Source organism: Elaeis guineensis, chromosome 12, assembly GCF_000442705.2.
Source record: "Elaeis guineensis isolate ETL-2024a chromosome 12, EG11, whole genome shotgun sequence".
NCBI classification, from domain to species: domain Eukaryota; kingdom Viridiplantae; phylum Streptophyta; class Magnoliopsida; order Arecales; family Arecaceae; genus Elaeis; species Elaeis guineensis.
In genome coordinates, this window is record NC_026004.2 from 85,970,294 (window position 1) to 85,990,634 (window position 20,341).

General features: G+C 35.1%; 1 protein-coding gene across 5 annotated transcripts in view; it reads right to left on the reverse strand.

The window, feature by feature from the left end:
• Window positions 1-11,640: 11,640 nt before the first annotated feature.
• LOC105061153 (binding partner of ACD11 1) overlaps window positions 11,641-20,341 on the reverse strand; it is a 53,148-nt gene continuing 44,447 nt past the window's right edge. For 3 of the 5 annotated variants that reach the window (XM_073246937.1, XM_073246936.1, XM_073246935.1), the window contains 2 exons: window positions 12,247-12,330; window positions 11,647-12,119 (listed from right to left, as the gene is read on the reverse strand). In XM_073246937.1, the coding sequence (XP_073103038.1) occupies window positions 11,955-12,119; window positions 12,247-12,330 (249 nt within the window). In that variant the 3' untranslated portion in view covers window positions 11,647-11,954. Of the gene's footprint in view, window positions 12,120-12,246; window positions 12,331-12,748; window positions 12,825-12,917; window positions 13,022-13,402; window positions 13,511-20,341 lie in introns of those variants that run through there. The other 2 variants (XM_019846015.3, XM_029260723.2) reach the window with 2 other exon arrangements.

Genomic DNA, 20,341 nt, shown 5'->3' on the forward strand with positions numbered 1-20,341 from the left:
ATCATTTTTAGGACCTAATAATTTTTGAAGATTTTATTAAAGAATAGATGAGAAGATAAATTACCAGCCAATTTTAATCCTCCCACTGACTTCACCAAGTCAGATTAAAAAGGATTTAATTAAGCCAGCATTAGGAGCACCTAAATCAGTCAAACTGATTTACCTAATGACATGGGTGAGCCCTAATCACCAAGTGATCTAATCAAAACCTAATTCACCAGGTTGGCCAGGTAAGTGAGATCAGTGGTGGGGATAAGCCATTAACTCGTCAGAAATTGAATCACTGTGAATAGCTCCTGCTTAAAAACCATTGGTCAAACTGCCAAACTTACCTTAGACACCAACCGGTTCATTAGTTTTAATTTGATCAACTTAGTAAATAGGGTTCCACCGCGTAGCCATGAATTAAGTCTATCTTGGTCTAGTTAAAGACATGGACCCATTCAACTACAACTATTGGAGTTGAGTATAGAGTATCCTTGACCTAATCTAATTCAACTTTTGATTAGATTTGATCAATTACTCTAATTTAGTCCATTTCTTTAAGCTAACCTTAGGTCTAACCCAATTATGGACCTAATCCATCTAACCCATTGACCCACAAGTTTATGCAATTGTCTTAGGTCTTAATTCATAATTCTAGACCTACTAGACAACACTTAATTCTTTTAATTTAGTATTTGGACTGATAGGTCAGGGTTTGGTATTTTAAAAATAATTTTCAAATTTAAAAGGTTTTATTTTCTGTTCACCAAATATGTTGACTCATTTCACAAATATATCAGCACCTTTCATAAATAGCAATTTTATTGCTAATTACATAACAGAAAATAACTCAATCAAAATAAATCATAAATATTCCTTTCACTGCTTCATCTGCATGGGATATAATCGCATCGGCACCCCTATCGTCATAGGAGATCCCATCGAATGGGAAGAGAGGGCCTTTAAACCCTACTTTTCTCCTATGACCGGACGATCATGGCAACCAACCCAATTCGATTACTTGCTACTTGGATCAAGTATATCTAAATATATCAATTTTAAAATTTAAATTTTAAATTTTAAATTTTGAATTTCAAATTTCAAACAAATTTTAAATTTCAAATTTTTTGAATTTTAAATTTTGAATTTCAAATTTTTGAATTTTTAAATTTTTAATTTTAAATTTCAAAATTCAAAATTCAAATTTTTGAATTTTGAATTTCGAACAACTTTCAAAATTTAAATTTCAAATTTTAAATTTAAACTTTTAGATTACAACTTAATCTACACATGCAAATATATATATCATATCTAAGAACCTGCTCTGATACCATTTGTGGGGAAAATTAGTGCAAGGATAAAATGGTAATTTTAAAACTTTTTTAAAATCACTATTTTACAGTGAAAATTATTAATTAATCTAATTAATTAATAAAAATTTATCCTATACTAGGATCTAAATATGATATATAGTATGCATGCATTTAAATTTGAAATTCGAATTTGAACAGTAAACACTTTACTGTAATGTGTTCAGAACACAATACCTTTGTGCGAGTAGTAGATCGTCATAATCTGATTATCGTCGAGAGAGTCTAATCATCATGATGTAGCCACACAGCATGTCTAGCCTCTACGGATCATCCACACGAAGCTCTCGATCTGATCGACTCCTCACAAGTGCTAGCTCATTGTAGAGCCCTTTCGATGGTCGATGCTGATCGAACTCCTTCGATCGATGTCTGTCGATTTTTTGAATACTCTAGATCATCAGCAGACGTGCTTAAGAGGATGTTGAAGATCTTCCTAAAATTTGGTGGGCTCACGACACTCGTAGCTCACCTTCTTACTTTCCGAACTCCAGGCTGAAACTCTGAAGAACTCACTGAAACCCTGCGCATATTTTTTCTTTCTTTTCTTTCTTTTTCTCTCGGAAGGATATTGACCTTCACCTTGCACACAAGGATTCCTCACGCCCAGATTTTCTCTCCAAAATTTTTCTTGCACATGCCCCACTCTTCTCCTCCTTTTAAAACAACATCAAAACATCTTATCCACATGAGAGGATAAAGATGAGTAATTGCACATTTGAATTCAAATCAAATTTTGAATTCAAATGGAAATCAATTTATCCCTATCCACTAAGGGCGTGAGAAGAGAAGGGTGTGGCTTAATTTGTGCGTAAGTGATTTCATGAGAAATATTTTCTTGTGTAATAAATGGGGCATTAAAAGAAGATAAGGTCAAGGTGCTAAGATTGGTTGCTCATTCAAATTCAAACTTTGTTTTGAATTTGAATGGCCAACCAATCATCCTTATCCACTCATATGGCGCATTAAAGTAGGACGTGAGGAGGGCTTTGCATGAGGAAAAATTCATGAGAACTTTCTTCTCGTGAATTCAAATGGGCGCAGTGGAAGTGAGGTGGCGCAGGGAGAATGGGTCAAGGTGGTTTCATTATTTAAACCAACCTAATTGAACCAAATAAGTTAGGCCCAATTAGACTAATTTAAATCCAACTTAATTAGGCTTAATTAGGCTCAATAAAATTTTAATCAAATCAAAAATTGATTAAGCCCAATCCCTGATCATATCAGGGACCAAACCATCTCGATGATTAGGTCAACTCTTAACCTAATCGGGTCAAATCCAACTGAATCTAATTCAATTGGACTTGATCCAAAATTAATTACTCAATCAAATTGAGTTAATAAGTGATCAAATCACTAATTAAATCTCTCATAAATATTGAGTCCAAATTCGATGGGTAATTGGGCATCAGAATTCATTGATATGTAACTCTGATCGAAGAGTCCTAAACCAGTGGGACTCTTGACCCCGGTACCCAAAATGTGTGAAATTTGTGATCAGAGAATCCTGATTCTCGATCATAGAATCTTAGACATGAAGGACTCTTCACCAGCTATCAGATAGAAACTTCTAATGTGTGTGACCCCGCAGGTTCGAACCTAAGCTGGTAGTACAGGAACCAATTTCTATACTAATCAAAGTGACTATCTAGCAATGGTACCCGATGATCAGATAGGTCGAAAGATCGCAATCACAATACTCAGAACCTGCATGAATATGGTTACTGTATAATTCATCCTTTTGATCTCTGTGTTTAGGATGACTCAGGGTTAAACTGTCAATCCTGATTAGATCATCTGAATCATGCTCAACTCAAACAGTCCTGTGACTCTTCACAAAGACTACCCTGACCAAAGTTTTGCTAAATTGAAACACGACTGTACACAGCTCCTAAACTAGAGTGGTCAATCCCATCTTGACACACGCACCGACAAGTCAAGTACTTGACTACACCCAGCAGCCTTCCATCACTGAATTAGAAATTCAGATAGTCCAATGCCTAAGTGCAGTGAGTTGCTTGCAAGTTACCATGGCGGTCTCAGATCGGAGGGATATTTATACCCATATTCCATCAGAGTAAATCTTGACAGCAGAAATAGCTCTGGAGTCGGTCACATTCAGTGTAGATATACCCTTACATCTCACCTGTATGCCATACCAGTGTCTCCACACTCATTGGTTAAGAGGACAACCAACCTATATGGCACACAACGACCTATGCTTGATAAACATTGTCGTCTTTGGTAACAACGTATCATTTGGTCGCGAACAGATTTAAGGACTAAACGATAAATCTTCCTTTGTCGAGTCTAAATAGTCCTAAGGACTTCACCACAACATAGGAGTTCATTAGAAGATGAAACATTTTGTGTTGAAAAATATCAAAATAATTTTTATTAATTCATAATTCATGTACATATATAAAAATGAGCACAACCGTCAACAGACTGACGATTGACTTTGGGATACTATTCCCAACATATATATATATATATAGACACACACACATATACATACATACATACATACATACATACATACATACATATATATATACATATACATATATATATATATATATATATATATATATATATATATATACATACATACACACACACACACGAGCGCGCACACACACACGCACACACATATATATAGATACACACACACACACACACACACACACACACACACACACATATATATATATATATATATATATATATATATATATATATATATATGGATAGAATCTAACATGAGAAAATATATACTCATTATGTAGATTTAGTGTAGATATATTTTTATAGAGAGAGAGATGAAATTTGCCTTCTCAAAAGGGTAGAGTATCTACTCATCCTGAACCCAAAATCAATAACGAGACGTGTGAACCAAAGACTAAGACCAACAATCATAATCTATGTGACCACAATTACCTAGAAATAAAAAATAATGTAATTTGATTATCTTTAACCTATACATTTTATGGACAAAAAGATTGATGGTTTGCATTCTTCTAATATATCAAAATTAAGAAATAATATTTGTCTTTGAGTAATGTTAAATAAGTAGATTAGGCATGGGTTTACATTGTCCAACCCAATCGTCTGGAGGCCATAATTGCAACACTATAGCTTCATATACTATGGGTAGGGATGTATAATTTCTAGCCTAATTAGTGTCAAAATGAATCGACCCATTGCCACCACCACCATTGTGTGGTGAAGACATTATTGAGAATCATTGCTTATTGTATTTCAAATTGGACTCTAATTCTTAGTATTATTTTGTTTAATTATTTTCTTATACAAGTGTCAGAGTTTGTGTTCTAGTAGATTTTTGATTTTTCAGTTTAGATAGGACTCAAACATCGATCCCAACCATATGATGCTTTATTTGGAGGGACCTTAGATATCTCCTATGTGGTATATGAGCAAAAAGAGAGAAGAGATTATTTTTCTGTGTGGAGTCTTTTTTGTGAGTCATCTTTATGAAGGGAGCCAAACTTACTATTTTGACCTTTATTTCTCTTTTGAATAAATTTATTTTACTTTCTCAATTTTTTTCCTTCACAATTATTTTTTTTTTGTAATTATCTATAAATATTTTTATTTAGTGTTTGTTTTGGATCTTAAGCTAACACATCAATCTACTCTGGATAGCATGCCATTCTACATGATATCAGAGCCATAGGCTTGGAGATTAATGATTCATAGATTCATAGCTCGACGTGGTTAAAAAACCTCTAGTAATTTATTATGTGGTAGTGCAAGCATCTAAACTCTTGTTTGGTGATTCAACATGTAAATTATCATGGCTGAAGCTACTTCCATCCCTAACATTGTTATCAAAAAATTGAAATAACACCAATTATGCATATTGGAAGCCAACATCAAATATTATTCGATCGAGCAAGATCTATGGGAGATCATGAATGAGATACATATGATGAAACCATCAAAAACTCTGGATACTATAGAAAAAATAAGAGACTAAAGCTAGAAATATTGTATTTATTCTCTGGACGAATGTAGATGAGGAAAATCATAAATATATTCAAGAAATAGAGGAGCCAAAAAAGGTATGAAGTACTCTTGCTCAAACTCCAACAAGGCTCAGCTTTAATTTATGGAAAACATGATTCATGCTCTCAAATAAGATAATCTTATGATCTCTCACTATTTTCTTAAAGAAAAAAAATTATTTGATGAGCTAAGTATGCTTGATCCAAATTCTTGTTATGATGAAAATAAACAATATAGATTATTAATCAATGATCTGATTATTAATCCATGATCTAAACAAAGAGTATAGTGCTTAAATGTTTGCTATCTCTGGATGGGCTTAACAATCTACATTAATAGAGTTAGAAAATATACTTATTAATCAAGAAACACTTAATATTCATATGTTAGAGCCATAGCGATTTCTATCCTAGCCATCCTATTTTGCTATCTTGTACAGGCTATAGCTATCTATGCTACGTTTCTACTTGTCTTGTGTAAATGAATTTTATTGTTAATGAAAATATAAATATTTTTATCAATGGCTATTGAATGAGGTTTTGCTTAATGGATGTTGTCTTCTCAATTATTGCTTTTGCTTATGTTCCTTTTGATACAACTGTATCTTTTACTGTTTTTGATTATGACAAAAGGAGGAGAAAAGATGATAGGGAAGAAAAAGAAAAGAAAAGATTAGCTCAAATTACATCAAAAAGGGGGTGTATTGAACATTCTTAAATCATGGAATTGCATAATTGCATAAATTATAAGATAAAAGAAGAGCAATGCAAATCTTGATTTTTTTTTGAATATTTTTAATGATAATACAACTTTACTTTTGAAGTCATTGCTAACTAAATTATCTTAAATGCATGATTCAAATTTTTTTGTACCAATCTTTTGTTTACTTTTATTGCTTTGTACTCAAAGAATTTTATCAACATCAAAAAGGGAGAGATTGTTGATCCAAAAATTGATTTTGATGATATCAAAATATTTAAGTACAATTGGTACTAATAAAAATTTGAGAAAATGGTTGTAAGATTTTTTATGATGCTCAAAGGTTATAAATAAAATCAAGAAGAAGTCCACTCTAAAATATCTAAAGATAATATTTGTCAAAGATTTTGACAAGTGATGGAAGAGAAGAGTCGACTCCTAGTCTTTAAAAGCCGACCCCTTAATATTCACAAACTTAAATAGAAGGCAAATATTTGTTTGAGATATTCAAGAACCGACCTCAGGTATTAGGAGTCAACCCCGACATATTTGAAGAAGACTAGCATATTCCAAGAGTCGATCCCAATAAGGCATAAGTAAATCTTAGAATAATATCAGGATGTAGACATGAAGTGTGAAATTTAGGTATTTTACTAATCGACCTTATAATATAATGAGTCGATCTAGCATAGTAAGAGCTGGCCCTAATAGGATATGAGTCAACATCAAAATGGTCTCAGAGTGAGAAAAAAGAGCAGTGAAAAATGGCTTATTCTCGAGTCGACTCCAGCACTTTATTAATTGACCCCAACTTCAGTCGAGTCAACTCCTGAATGGTCATAATCAAAAGGTAAAGAGCTATCTTAAGATAGTACTCATGAGTCAACTTCTAAGTGAGCTGAGTCGACCCTTAGATGAAATGGATCGACCTCTCTATAGCTAACAACTCAACAATTAATATTTTAGAACATCTATAGTTGATAGAAAAAGTTTTCAATAGCTAGTTTAAGCTCTCCAACAATCATATTGCCTCTTCTAACTATTTTTGGACTTGAGCAAGAAATTTAAGTAGAGAACCAAGAGAAGTTAAATAGAAAGAAAAGGAACTTCATTTAAGAGAGCATTCAATTCTAATCTCTTGAAACATTTAATTCACCCAAAAAAAGAGGACTTAGCCATTCATTGTGTGAGCTACCAACTAAGAGATCATTCGACAATCCTTTTAGCCTCTCTCAAGCAATTAAAGAGGAAATTAAAGCATTCAAGGAGCTTCTTCAATGACTTCCACGAGCTTCAAACAATTTCTATTTTTGAGCTTTAATTTCTTTATACATTGTATTAGTTGCTTTATAATAAGTTTCTTGGAGATAGAAACTTAGAGATTATGGTCTATCCAAGTCCAAAATTAGATATGTGTATTTGACGAAGTCATGGGGATTTAGTTAAGAAGGTTTGGTATTCACCAAAAAAAAAAAGAAAGGTTTGGTTGGTGATCCTGAGCAAAACTAACTGGATTTGATTGTGATCTGGAACAAAATAATTAAACTATAATCTAGTGAATTATAGTTGAAATTTCTAAGCGAAAAGTCTTGAGCAATGGATGTAAATGGTGACTTTATTACCAAACCACTATAAACTTTGGTATCTGTAATTGTGTATTTATTTGCCTTTACTTTCCATTGCTATATTTATCTTTCTCTAGGCACATCACAAGCACATTTGCAATTAGCATCTAGAGCACTTATTTATATTTAATTTTTAAAGGATCCAATTCATCCTCCTCTTTTGAGTTGTTGTCTCTAGGCAAAAAGTAGAGTAATAATTTTAAAAATTTATACAAAAGACCAATTTGAGAATTTGAGAAGGGCGAAAATCCTAATCAAAAGAAAAATTATAAATTTAGAAAAATTATTATAGATGTGGCAAATTTGGCCACAAAATTTAAGATTATAAGATAGATCACAAATAGTCTAATGTTGCATCCCCTACATTAGACATGGGGGAGAGAAAGAAATTGGAAGTTAGGGTCCTATTTCTATTATTGTGGATTCTAATCTTGATAGCTAGTATGCATATGTTTCGACTTCTTCTAATACATCAGTTATTGATTTTGCTCATGACTGAATTGATTCTTGATTTTCTAATCATTTGACTAGTCATAAAGAGATATTTTATTTTTTGTGTAATTATATTATTCTGATGCTATTGTTACCATTGATGATTCACTTTATCCTATCAAAAACATTGATGATTTATCTCTCATGTCATCTATTGGTTGTTCTATTTTTCATGAATAATATTTATTATGTATATGTCATGAAAAAAAAATTGAAAAAATCTTATTTTTGTTTTACAAATCATGAATATAGGGTGTTCTATCTTATTTGGACCTAACATTATGGAAATTTATGTGAATCTTAAAGCTTATGGAGAGCTTATTACTCAAGGATCAAGAAAGTGAACAAGCTTTATGTTATGTTTGTTGGTAATTTTTATATTGATCTAATTCTTAAACATGATATCACTAATTTATGGCATGCTAGATTAGCTCATATGTATTATAGCATACTTCAAGATATGCAGCATAGGAGACTAGTTAATGGGCTCTCTAGATGAAGGTTAATAATAGCATTATTTGTATTGGATGCTAGTATAAAAAGATGCATAAGCTACCTTTTAAAAAAATCAAATAAGATTTTCTTGGCCACTACAGTTCATACATTCATATCTCACAGGAAGGATCAATACTCCAACTTTCACTAGTCTAAGGTATATAATTAACTTTATTGATGATTTCTCTTGATATAATTGGATTTATTTTATTAGAGAGAAAAAAAAGTATTTAAAAAATTTTGCCAATTTAAGAATTTGGTTGAAAATCTATTTAAATTAAAAATTAACTACTTAAAAATTGATGGAGGTGGTGAATATGTTTCAACAGAATTCTCTAACTATTTGATTAGTTGTGGCATATGTGGATAGTTTATTTTGCTCAGGTACTCTTGAATTGAATGATATGATAGAGAGGAAGAGCATACATTTATTTGAGATTATTCGTAGTATGATTCATACAAAGAATGTGAAGTATGAATTTTGGATAGAGTGCATACAAACAATAATTTTTGTTCTCAATAAGACACCTTTGATAAGCATTTATATTATCAATGCATTGATAATATGATTCCTTATGAAAAATTATTTGCAAGGAATCCTGATATTTCTCATCTTCTGTATTTGGATGTATTTGCTTTGTGCATGGTTATGATGCATTCTCTAGTAAGCTAGATAAAAAGTCCATTGATGCATGTTTCTTGACTGTGATGAAACTAGAAAAGGTTAGAGATGTATAAATCTTGAGACGATAAAGATTTATATCTCCAGATATTAGGGCTGAATCCGAATAAGATACAAATCGAATACTAGTATATCCATATCTATATTTATTTTGTCTGATGAATATAAATATAGATATTGTATTATTTGGATACAAAAATTCATATCTATATTTATTTTAAACAAATACAGATACAAGTCAGATACTGAAAGTATGGATACAATTATAGATATAAATTACATAGGTTAACTTTATAACTATGAAATCAAAGGTATTACTAAATAGATAATAAATCAAATTAGTAGTATGTTTATATGGTTGCATATTTTTTTAAAAATTAATAAGTACTATATAAAATTATATAGATTTATAGATAGATTTCGGTATTCGATATATTTTGAATAGTTGTCTATCCATATCCATATCCATTTTTGTTTGACGGATGTGGATACAGATATGGATATTAGTTAGATCCTTAATTTTTTTTTCTATATCTAGATTGATTCGTATATAAAAATGGATCCGGACGGATATTATCTATATATACCACTTTCACCCTTAGCTATCAGATATGTTTTTGATAACAGCTCTTCTTGATGGTCTTCTGATGGGTCTTACTTCCCAGTTGATGAGTCTAGATTAGTTTTTTGATGAGAACCAGATATCTTAAAAGGATGTTGTTTGACAAACATTGGTGAACCTTCTTCATCTTCTCTTGCTGCTGCTTCTTCTTTAGCTAAACAGCCAAAGTCTTCTTCATCTTTGCCTACTTCGGTGCTCATAAAAGTCTATGGAAAAGTGGTACATATGCTTAAAATTTTAAGAAAAAGAAATATATTTTTAGAGAAGAAGAAGATATGAGTTACTTGAAGATGAACATGAAACTTCCATGGATCCATCATCATTGTAGAGAAGAAAGAGAAAGAAGAAACCAATTGATAGGTATAGAGATTAGGGTTATTCTTCTATTGCTAATCGTTATGCTTCTATTATTGTTGATCAGCTATAACCCATTTCATATGATGAGGACAAGGCATTAATGTTTAAAAGTATGCCATGAAAGAAGAGATTTCAGCCCTTAAGAAAAATAAAATTTGGTATTTGATTTTTTTACCTAGTTTTGTTTCTCCTATTTCTTATAAGTAGGTTTATAAGATGAAAAGGAAGAGTGATGGCTCTATTGAATGCTACAAAACTAGTCTTGGAGAAAGAGTATTCTCATAAAGGAATGGAGTTGATTTTGATGAGCATTCAGTCTAGTTGTAAAATTAACTACTGTTAGAATATTTGTGTCTTTAGCAGCTAGCAAAGATTGGTCTTTGTGATAGATAGATGTTAAGAATACTTTCTTAAATGGTGACCTTAACAAAGATATTTTTATATTGCAACCTCCTAATATCATTGACTCCTCTCATCTTGTGTTGGTTTATAAACTTTAGAAAGTTTTGTATGGTCTCAAGGAGGCATTTGGAGCATGGTATTAAAAAATTGTAGAATATCGTGCAGTTGTGATAGCAGGAATCGACTTGACTCACAGGGTTGCTTGGTCATTTAGGTCAAGACTGAATATATTGTTCCTCTTTACTATAATAATGAGAGTGTAATATGATTAACAAGGAATTCGATGTTTCATGCGACAATAAAGCATATGGAGCTTTATCATTGCTTTATTGGAGATAAAATTATAAATAAAAAGGTTGACTTGCTTCCAAATTTTTATGAAGGATCAACTAAAGGATATCTTCATTAAAGAATTAGTAGTCGAGCAACTTGAAGACTTGCATAACATACTTGATGTTGTCGGCATATATTTCGGAACGAGGGGGAGTGTTGAGAATCATTGCTTGTCCTATTTCAAATGGGACTCTAACTCCTAGCATTATTTTATTTAATTATTGTCTTCTACAAATGTACATTAAAGTTTGTGTTCTAGTGAGGTTTCAGTTTTTGAGATTATGTTACACTTAAACATTCCACCCATATGATGCTCTATTTAAAGGGATCTTATGGCATTCCCAATGTGGTGTGGGAAGAAGAGGGTGGAGAGATTATCTTTGTTTATGGAGCCTTTTTTATAAGGCATCTTTATAAGGAGAACCAAAATTATTAGTTTGGTTTTTTTTTTTGAATAATTTTTTTCCTCTTCTAATTTTCTTCTTTCATTTTTTTTTTTTCTTCTTACAACTCTTTATAAATATCTTTTATTTGATATTTGTTGTATATCTTACGTGGCACAATCATCTACTTCAGGTGGCATACATCAATCATAACACTGCAGCTACTCTTAAAATAATACTCAAATGGTTGACCAGGCAATTCTAACTAAATATATGAAGACTGCCAACACCCTACACTAGAGAATAGATGCCAGTAGTCAATTCGAGGACCAGATTGCATGGTCTTTATTACAAAAATAACAATAGCAGCCATCTCTAAAGCTTCAATCCTGTTTGATGAACTCAGAGAGAGAGAGAGACGTGATCAGTTGTACCGGAAGCAGATTTTGCGGTCTTTGACCTTTCCCCAGAGAACTAGACTTACTTTTCCAAGCCAACATTAAAGCTCTTGCCACAAATCGGAACCTGAGTACCGATTGAGAATCTGGGTCCGTGTTTCCAGGCAAAAATTATTGCTTTCTTGACAGCATGTTTGCTTAAGCTAAAACCCTTGTCAAGCACGCTGGATCGAGAACCACCATGGGACTGAGAATTTTGTTGGGGGGGGGCCCGCGGTGGGGGGAGGAGAGGAGGAGATGTTAAATATGTTAAGAAGCTGTAAGCATGGGATTATGGGAAAACAGGTTTTATGAACAAAAATCATGCAGTTTACCTCTTGTGGATCTGAAGCAGCAGGAGGTAATTGGTAATCTGTGGCTGCTGTAATGACGACAGATTGACCATCTATTTTTGCGTCCTGTACCACCAATAAAATGATATTTTAGAACAGAAACAAATTATCACAAATATCATATCAACATCAATATCTTTGTTCTTTGAGCAACACAAGCATATATGCTGATTGACTACTTCAAAACCTTCTGTATATTGCTTAATGTATATCTTGCGTTTTTCCCCTAAAGAATGATCGAGAAAACCCTCTTGTTTTCATGGCAAAGCAAATTCGAGTATTTGGAAAAACACCCCAGACTGTCCTTAATGTATGACAAGCCTCCAATATGTAAAGCAATATAGCAGCGGCTAATACATAATGGATTCAGATCCAAGAAATAAGTCGACGAAAAGGTAAGCATATAAGGGAGAAAACATGGATCTAAGCATATGAATGGCATGTAAGGAAATGAAAACAATGTAGTCTTGGGAAGTTAATTCACCGATAGAAGTAGTGCATTCTCTGCTCCCTGGGAATCTTTGAAGGTGACGTATGCAATTTGTGAGCATTCATCCGCACTGTCGAGAGAGAGAGGGAGACTAAAGTTTGGGTGAAAAAACCCTAATGGCATCAGAATTAAATTAGCTATAATGATAAATCGTAAGCACAACCTGCGCATCTCGACATATTCGATATCTCCAGAAATGGAAAAGTACCCCTCGACATGCTGCTCGGATGCATTGAGGGAAACATTGCTGACTTTCACAGTCCTTGTCTGCAATCAGAATTTTTTCATCCCTTTTAGTAGATCAGTAGCAAAATCGATTACCATTCATCAGCAATTAAATTGATTCTCTCTATTCTTCACAATCAGAATGATTGTTAATGCTACTATCATTACTTCTGTTGATAGATCAAATCAAGGCTAGCTACTAGGCAGCTCAGAAATCACAATAAAATCCAACAGATCCAAGAAGTTGACTCCCAATTTTCTTGATTAAAAACAATCCCCATAAATGGAACAAAAATCTCCTGAAACCGAAACATCAGCAGCAGATTCTACTGCCACAGAATCCAAACATTAAGTCAAAAAGCCCAAACCATATAGAAAGAAAGAAAGAAAGAAAGAAGAAATCCAAAGCTGATGAATACTCACCGACATCGGAGCTACTCTCTCTCCAAAACCCTAATCTGAAAAAATAGAATGAAGTGATCTTCCTGAGGATAATTGGGGGTTATTTATAGAGGACGGTCGGGGAATGACTCCATCACCTGTCCCCGGCGATACTTTCTATTTCTATATAATTTTTCTACTGGCTTTGGACCGCCCGTCACCCAGCTTCTAGGAACTGCGTTCGCCATCCCGCGCGGACTCTTCTCACCTCAATTTATACCGCATGGATACGTGGGATTTCTATTCACGTAGACGAATGACGTTGCGGAATGCTTCCCATGCATGCAGGCATTTTTGTAAATTAGAAGGGAAAAAAAAATAAAAAGGGCATTTCATAAAATCCTATTTCTATTGTACATTAATTAAAGGACATTTCAAAACGAGAGCATTTTCCCAGCTCTGCCAAGCTCTCCTATTCCATGGGAAAAAATAGTAACTACTCCTCGATACCATTCATGATAATCCACGAGTGGCTAATTGCTAGCTTAAAAAATTCAAGCATCTCCTATTAGTTTTATGTCCAATTTAATAATTTAAGCAAGTATGCACCATCTCTCATGGCATGAGATTCTTGATATCATGATAGAAACGTCCTCCACCGTGTGATGCGGGACGGAAGGACCGACAAGGCAACCTTGATAGCCTAACAATGCATCATATTATATTAAATGGCTCAAAAGTTTCTTCCATCGCTAGCTTTTGTCAGTATGGCTGATGAACTATCTAAGAGGCAACGGTTCTCTCCAAGGCCTATCAACGTCCATCACCATCAGTGTCTCCTGTAGAGAGAGGCATGGAAGCCAGACGTCAGTTAGTACCTCGCTCTGAGAAGTTAGTCCACCAGTTTCCTTCCAAGAACGATCTACTGTGGCGAAGCTTCAACTCAGTTTCCTGGAACTAAAGACAAATGGGTGCGCTGTTTTATCTTGACTATGGGCTACAATCGAAACCGGAGTTTTCTCTCTCTCTCTGAAACTCTCATTTCACCCAGTCCATGCTCACGCTAATGCGGACTAACGTTATCTACTCTAGAGAGAGGCATGGAAGCTGGACATCAGTTAGTATCTGGCTGCGAGAATTATTCCACCAGCTTCCTTCCAACCACTATCTACCGTGCTGAGGCTTCAACTTGTTGGAAAAAGCAAATATTAAATGTATTTAAAGAAAACGAAAGGTCATTTTGTAAACTTAATTGAAGTGAAAAAAAACCAAGAGTCACATAGAAAAACCAAAAGTCACATGGAAAAGCCAAGAGTCACATGAAAAATCCAAGAGTCACATGGAAAGTCTAAATGATAAATTTATTAGGGGAGTCAAAAGGTCATTTCTTATACCTATAAATAGGTGGTTGTTGTAGAATGTACATGGATGGTGAAGTGGTATCCAGAATAGAAAAAAAAAGGAGAGGGTTTGTGAGAAAAAGTTGTATTCTCCATTGTTTTATATAGTTTCTCATACTATTGTTGTATGTTCCACCACCATTACATATTCTATCAAAGTGGTATCAGAGCCCGGAGGTTGGAAATATGTCCAACAGCATGCAATTCCCCATTCCACGACTCACCACCACTAATTATGAGAATTGGAGCATCCAAATGAAGGCATTGCTAGGCTCTCAAGATATTTGGGAGGTTGTTGAAAAGGGATATGAAGAACCCCAAGATGACCGCGCACAAACGGCGGCACAAAGAACGACGCTTGTCGATCAAAGAAAAAAGGACAAGAAGGCCCTTTATTTCATCTATCAAGGGCTAGATGAAGCCGGATTCGAGAAAGTTGCTTGTGCCACCAACTCAAAACAAGCTTGGGAGATCCTTGAGAACGCTCATAAGGGCGTTGAGAAAGTGAAGAAGGTGCGCCTCCAAATGTTGAGAGGCGAGTTCGAGACTTTGAAGATGAAGGAAGGAGAATCCATCTCGGATTACTTCACAAAGGTTCTTTCTAATGTAAACCAAATGAAAAGAAATGGTGAGAATGTAGAGGACAAGCATGTGGTGGAGAAGATCCTAAGATCCTTGGATCAGAAGTTTGACTATGTTGTAGCTGCAATTGAAGAGTCCAAAGATGTGGACACTATGACAGTTGATGAACTCATGGGTTCTCTACAAGTCCATGAGCAAAGGATCTTGATGCGGAAAGAAGAATCCTTGGAGCAAGCCTTGAAGTGCAAGCTCACCATCAATGAGAAGAAGGATGGCCCAACTAGCGAAAGCAGTCAAATAAATCGCGGTCATAGTTATACCCGCGGATACGGTCATGGACGAGGCCGTGGACGAGGACGAGGTTCCTTTGGATATGGCAGAGGAAGAGGAGGCACAGGAGTCTTACCTAATGAAGAAAGCACACAAGGTCCCTCTGGCGGAAGAAGGCAACGAGGTTTCTCAAGAGGAGGACGAAGGTATGACAAAAGTAAAATTAAATGTTATACTTGTGGTAAATATGGTCATTACTCCTCAGAATGTTACCATAATGAGAATAACCAAGTGCATGAGAAGGTCAACTATGCAAAGAAGGAGGAAGGAGAAGATGGTATCTTGCTACTAGCAGAGAAGGGAGAAGAAGGTTCCAATGAAAATATTTGGTACTTGGATATCGGTGCAAGCAATCATATGTGCGGGTACAAACACATGTTCAAAGAGTTAGATGAGACAGTGGAAGGCAATGTTTCTTTCGGTGATACCTCAAAAGTTCAAGTGAAGGGGATAGGTAAAATCCTAATTCAACTCAAGAATGGTTCTCAACAGTTCATTTCTAATGTTTACTATGTGCCTAATATGAAAACAAATATCTAAAGTCTTGGTCAATTATTAGAAAAAGAATTTGATGTTGTTATGGAAGGTAGATATCTTTACTTAAGAAAACATGATCAGCTGATTGCAAAAGTACCTATGACCAAGAACCGAATGTTTATATTGAACATCAAGTATGTTATGACAAAGTGCTTGAGTGCATGCATGAAGGATGACACATGGCTATGGCACTTGAGGTTCGGGCATGTGAACTTTGGTTCCTTGAAACTCTTATCTTCGAAGGCGATGGTGAAGGGATTACCTCTCATTGAGGATACCCCTGAAGGAATATGTGAAGGATGTATTATTGGAAAACACTCAAGAGCTAGCTTCCCAAAAGAGTCATTTCATCAAGCCCGAAGGCCTTTGCAACTCATCCATACGGATATTTGTGGTCCCATCACACCGGCCTCATTTGGAGGTCGTCATTATTTTCTAACATTTATTGATGATTTTAGCAGAAAAACTTGGGTGTATCTCTTGAAGGAGAAACGTGAGGCCCTGGAGACATTCAAAAGGTTCAAAGCTCTTGTGGAGAACCAAACCGGGTGCAAAATCAAAGCTTTGAGATCAGATCGAGGAGGAGAGTTCACCTCGAAGGCATTTGAGGAGTTCTGCAAATCTTAAGGTATTTGGAGGACTTTGACTGCACCATACTCACCCCAGCAAAACGGCATAGCAGAAAGGAAGAATCGGACCATTCTTGACATGGTGAGAAGCATGTTGAAGACGAAAGAAATGCCAAAAGAGTTTTGGGTGGAAGCTGTGAATTGTGCGGTATACATTCTCAACCGCTGCCCAACAAAGAATCTTGAAGGAAGGACCCCTCAAGAAGCATGGAATGGATATAGGCCAGATGTCTCTCATCTGAGAGTATTTGGTTGCATTGCCTATGCACACATCCCAGATCAAAGGAGAAGCAAGCTTGATGACAAGAGTTATCCTTGCATCTTTATAGGATATGATCAGAGATCCAAGGCATACAAACTTTATGATCCAAAGGCGAAGAAGATCCTCATAAGCCGTGATGTGAAATTCAATGAAGAAGGAATCTGGAATTGGGGCACCAACATGATAGAGGTGCAAGAAGAAGAAGAACAAGTGAAGGCTCAAGTTGAAGATCCCACATCACCTTCATCACCTAGCACGAGATCTCCATCTTCAAATGAAGAATCCAGAAAGACAAGAAGCATTCAAGATCTCTATGAGGTGACGAGTCCCCTTAATCTTATTTGTTTGTATGCTAATGAGGATGTAATCTCTTTTGAAGAAGCAGTGAAGAATGAAAACTAGAGGATGGCCATGAATGAAGAGATGAAGGCAATCCAGAAGAATAACACATGGAAACTTATTACTCTTCCAGAAGGTCATGAATCCATTGGAGTGAAATGGGTATATAAGGTAAAGAAGAATGCAGAAGGAAAGGTGAAGAAATATAAAGCTCGATTAGCAGCTAAAGGCTACAAGCAGCAAGCCGGAATTGACTACGAGGAGGTATTTGCTCCCGTAGCACGCATGGAGACCATTCGTCTGGTGATTTCTTTGGCTGCACAGAGTAATTGGAACATCTACCAGTTAGATGTGAAGTCGGCATTTCTAAATGACTTTCTAGAAGAAGAAGTATATGTTGAACAACCCAAAGGGTATGTGAAGAAGGGACATGAAGAGAAGGTTTTAAAGCTAAGGAAGGCACTTTATGGTTTAAAACAAGCTCCAAGAGCATGGAACTCAAGAATTGATGGCTACTTCAAAGCAAATGACTTCAAGCAATGTCCCTATGAGCATGCTGTGTATGTAAAGGAGAAAAATTCTAACATTCTACTTGTGTGTTTGTATGTGGATGATCTTATTTTTATAGGTAATAATCTACAAATGTTTGAGGAGTTCAAGCATGCCATGATGAAGGAGTTTGAGATGACAGACATGGGGTTAATGACATATTTTCTGGGTTTGGAGGTCAAACAATATCAAAAAGGAATTTTCTTATCTCAAGAAGGTTATGCCAAAGAAATCTTGAAGAAATTCAAGATGAAAGATTGTAACCCTATAAGCACCCCCGTTGATTGTGGAGCAAAGCTGTCAAAAGAAGATGAAGGAGAGATTGTGGACCCTACTGTCTTTAGAAGCTTGGTAGGATGTCTGAGGTACATGACATGTACTAGGCCGGATATTCTATATGCAGTCGGCCTAGTCAGCAGATTCATGGAGGAGCCCAAATTAATGCATTGGAAGGCAGCAAAGAGAATTCTTCGTTACATCCAAGGTACTATTACTGATGGACTATTTTATTCTCATCATAGTAACTTTGAACTTGTGGGCTATTCGGATAGTGATTGGGCTGGAGACATGGATGATCGGAAGAGTACTTCCGGATTTGTATTTTCTATGGGAGATGCAGCTTTTTCATGGATGTCAAAGAAGCAACCTATTGTTACTCTTTCTACATGTGAAGCCGAATATGTTGCTGCATCCGCATGTGTATCACATGCTATATGGCTAAGAAGCTTGCTGAAGGAAGTTCATTTTGAGCAAAAGGAACCTATCAAGATAAGCATTGACAGCAAGTCGGCTATTGCACTAGAAAAGAACCCGGTGTATCATCAAAGAAGCAAGCATATTGATGTGCGTTTTCATTCAATCCGGGAACATGTGAAGAACAAAGAAGTAGAGCTACTGTATGTGAAGACACAAGATCAAGTTGCCGACATATTCACTAAATCATTAGGAGCAGAGCTCTTCACCAAGTTTAAAAGTTCTCTTGGCATGATGAAGAAAGAACAATTAAGTTTAAGGGGGGGTGTTGAAAAAAGCAAATATTAAATGTATTTGAAGAAATCGAAAGGTCATTTTGTAAACTTAATTGAAGTGAAAAAAAACCAAGAGTCACATGAAAAAACCAAAAGTCACATGGAAAAGCCAAGAGTCACATGGAAAATCCAAGAGTCACATGGAAAGTCTAAATGATAAATTTATTAGGGGAGTCAAAAGGTCATTTCTTATACCTATAAATAGGTGGTTGTTGTAGAATGTACGTGGGTGGTGAAGTGGTATCCAGAATAGAAAAAAAAAGGAGAGGGTTTGTGAGAAAAAGTTGTATTCTCCATTGTTTTATATAGTTTCTCATACTATTGTTGTATGTTCCACCACCATTACATATTCTATCAAACTCCGTTTCCTGGAACTGAGGACAAATGGGTGCCCTATTTTCTCTTGGCTGCATATTGTTTTGGCCAAGTATTATAAAATGGGATGCGGTTTACTTTGCAAGAACGGCTTGACTATGGGCTACAAATGATAGATTGAGTCTGGTCATGGATCTGGTCAATTTGTGACCCTAGAACAATTTAGACTCTAGCCACTTGGTCTAAAATGCTAGTACCCAGGCCAGCTGACTGATCAATCGTACGGTAAAAGGTGCGTCTAGTACTGATGTTTGTGCAGTAAAATGGTTAGTGTCAGCTAACGCTACGTTTGTTGTCGTATTTTTATTCCGAAAGGAATTGGAAACAGGTAGTCTATTCTTATTCTTTTGAAATTTCTGATGATAGAAAATATGTTTGATTTTTTCTTTTTAAACAATGAGGGCCAGTGACAAGGGAGAGAGGGTGAATGCTCAAGTGAGGTACGTTCAAATCACAGGGTTGCGAGCGTTCCGCTACATGAGAGAGATATCTTGGCGCTCAAAGTCGCCTGAGCCTGAGTTGTATTTTTCATACGAAAGACTGATTTTTTTCTTTTGTGACATCAATTGTTGGATAACGCAATAGCTATTTCAAGGTCTATGCAAATGAATGAAAGAAAAATTAAAAATATTTTGATATTTATGCGAGATACGATTTAATGATTGATATTGTCAAAAAAGATCAATCATTTTTTTATGCGAAAGATACTTATGAAATACTTGTGAAATACTAGGGATTGATATCGAAAACTAAATAGCATTTGCATATAATTTATGCTACTTTTAACGTTTTTCTGAAATCAATAAATCGATGCTACCAGGGCTTTTAAGATTCTATAAATAATTTTGGGAAATAAAAAAATTAAAGCTTCATCGCAACAACTAATTGATTGACAATGCTGGATTACAACAATAAATGATTATGGAAAAAGAGTAGAGGAGCCGAAAAAC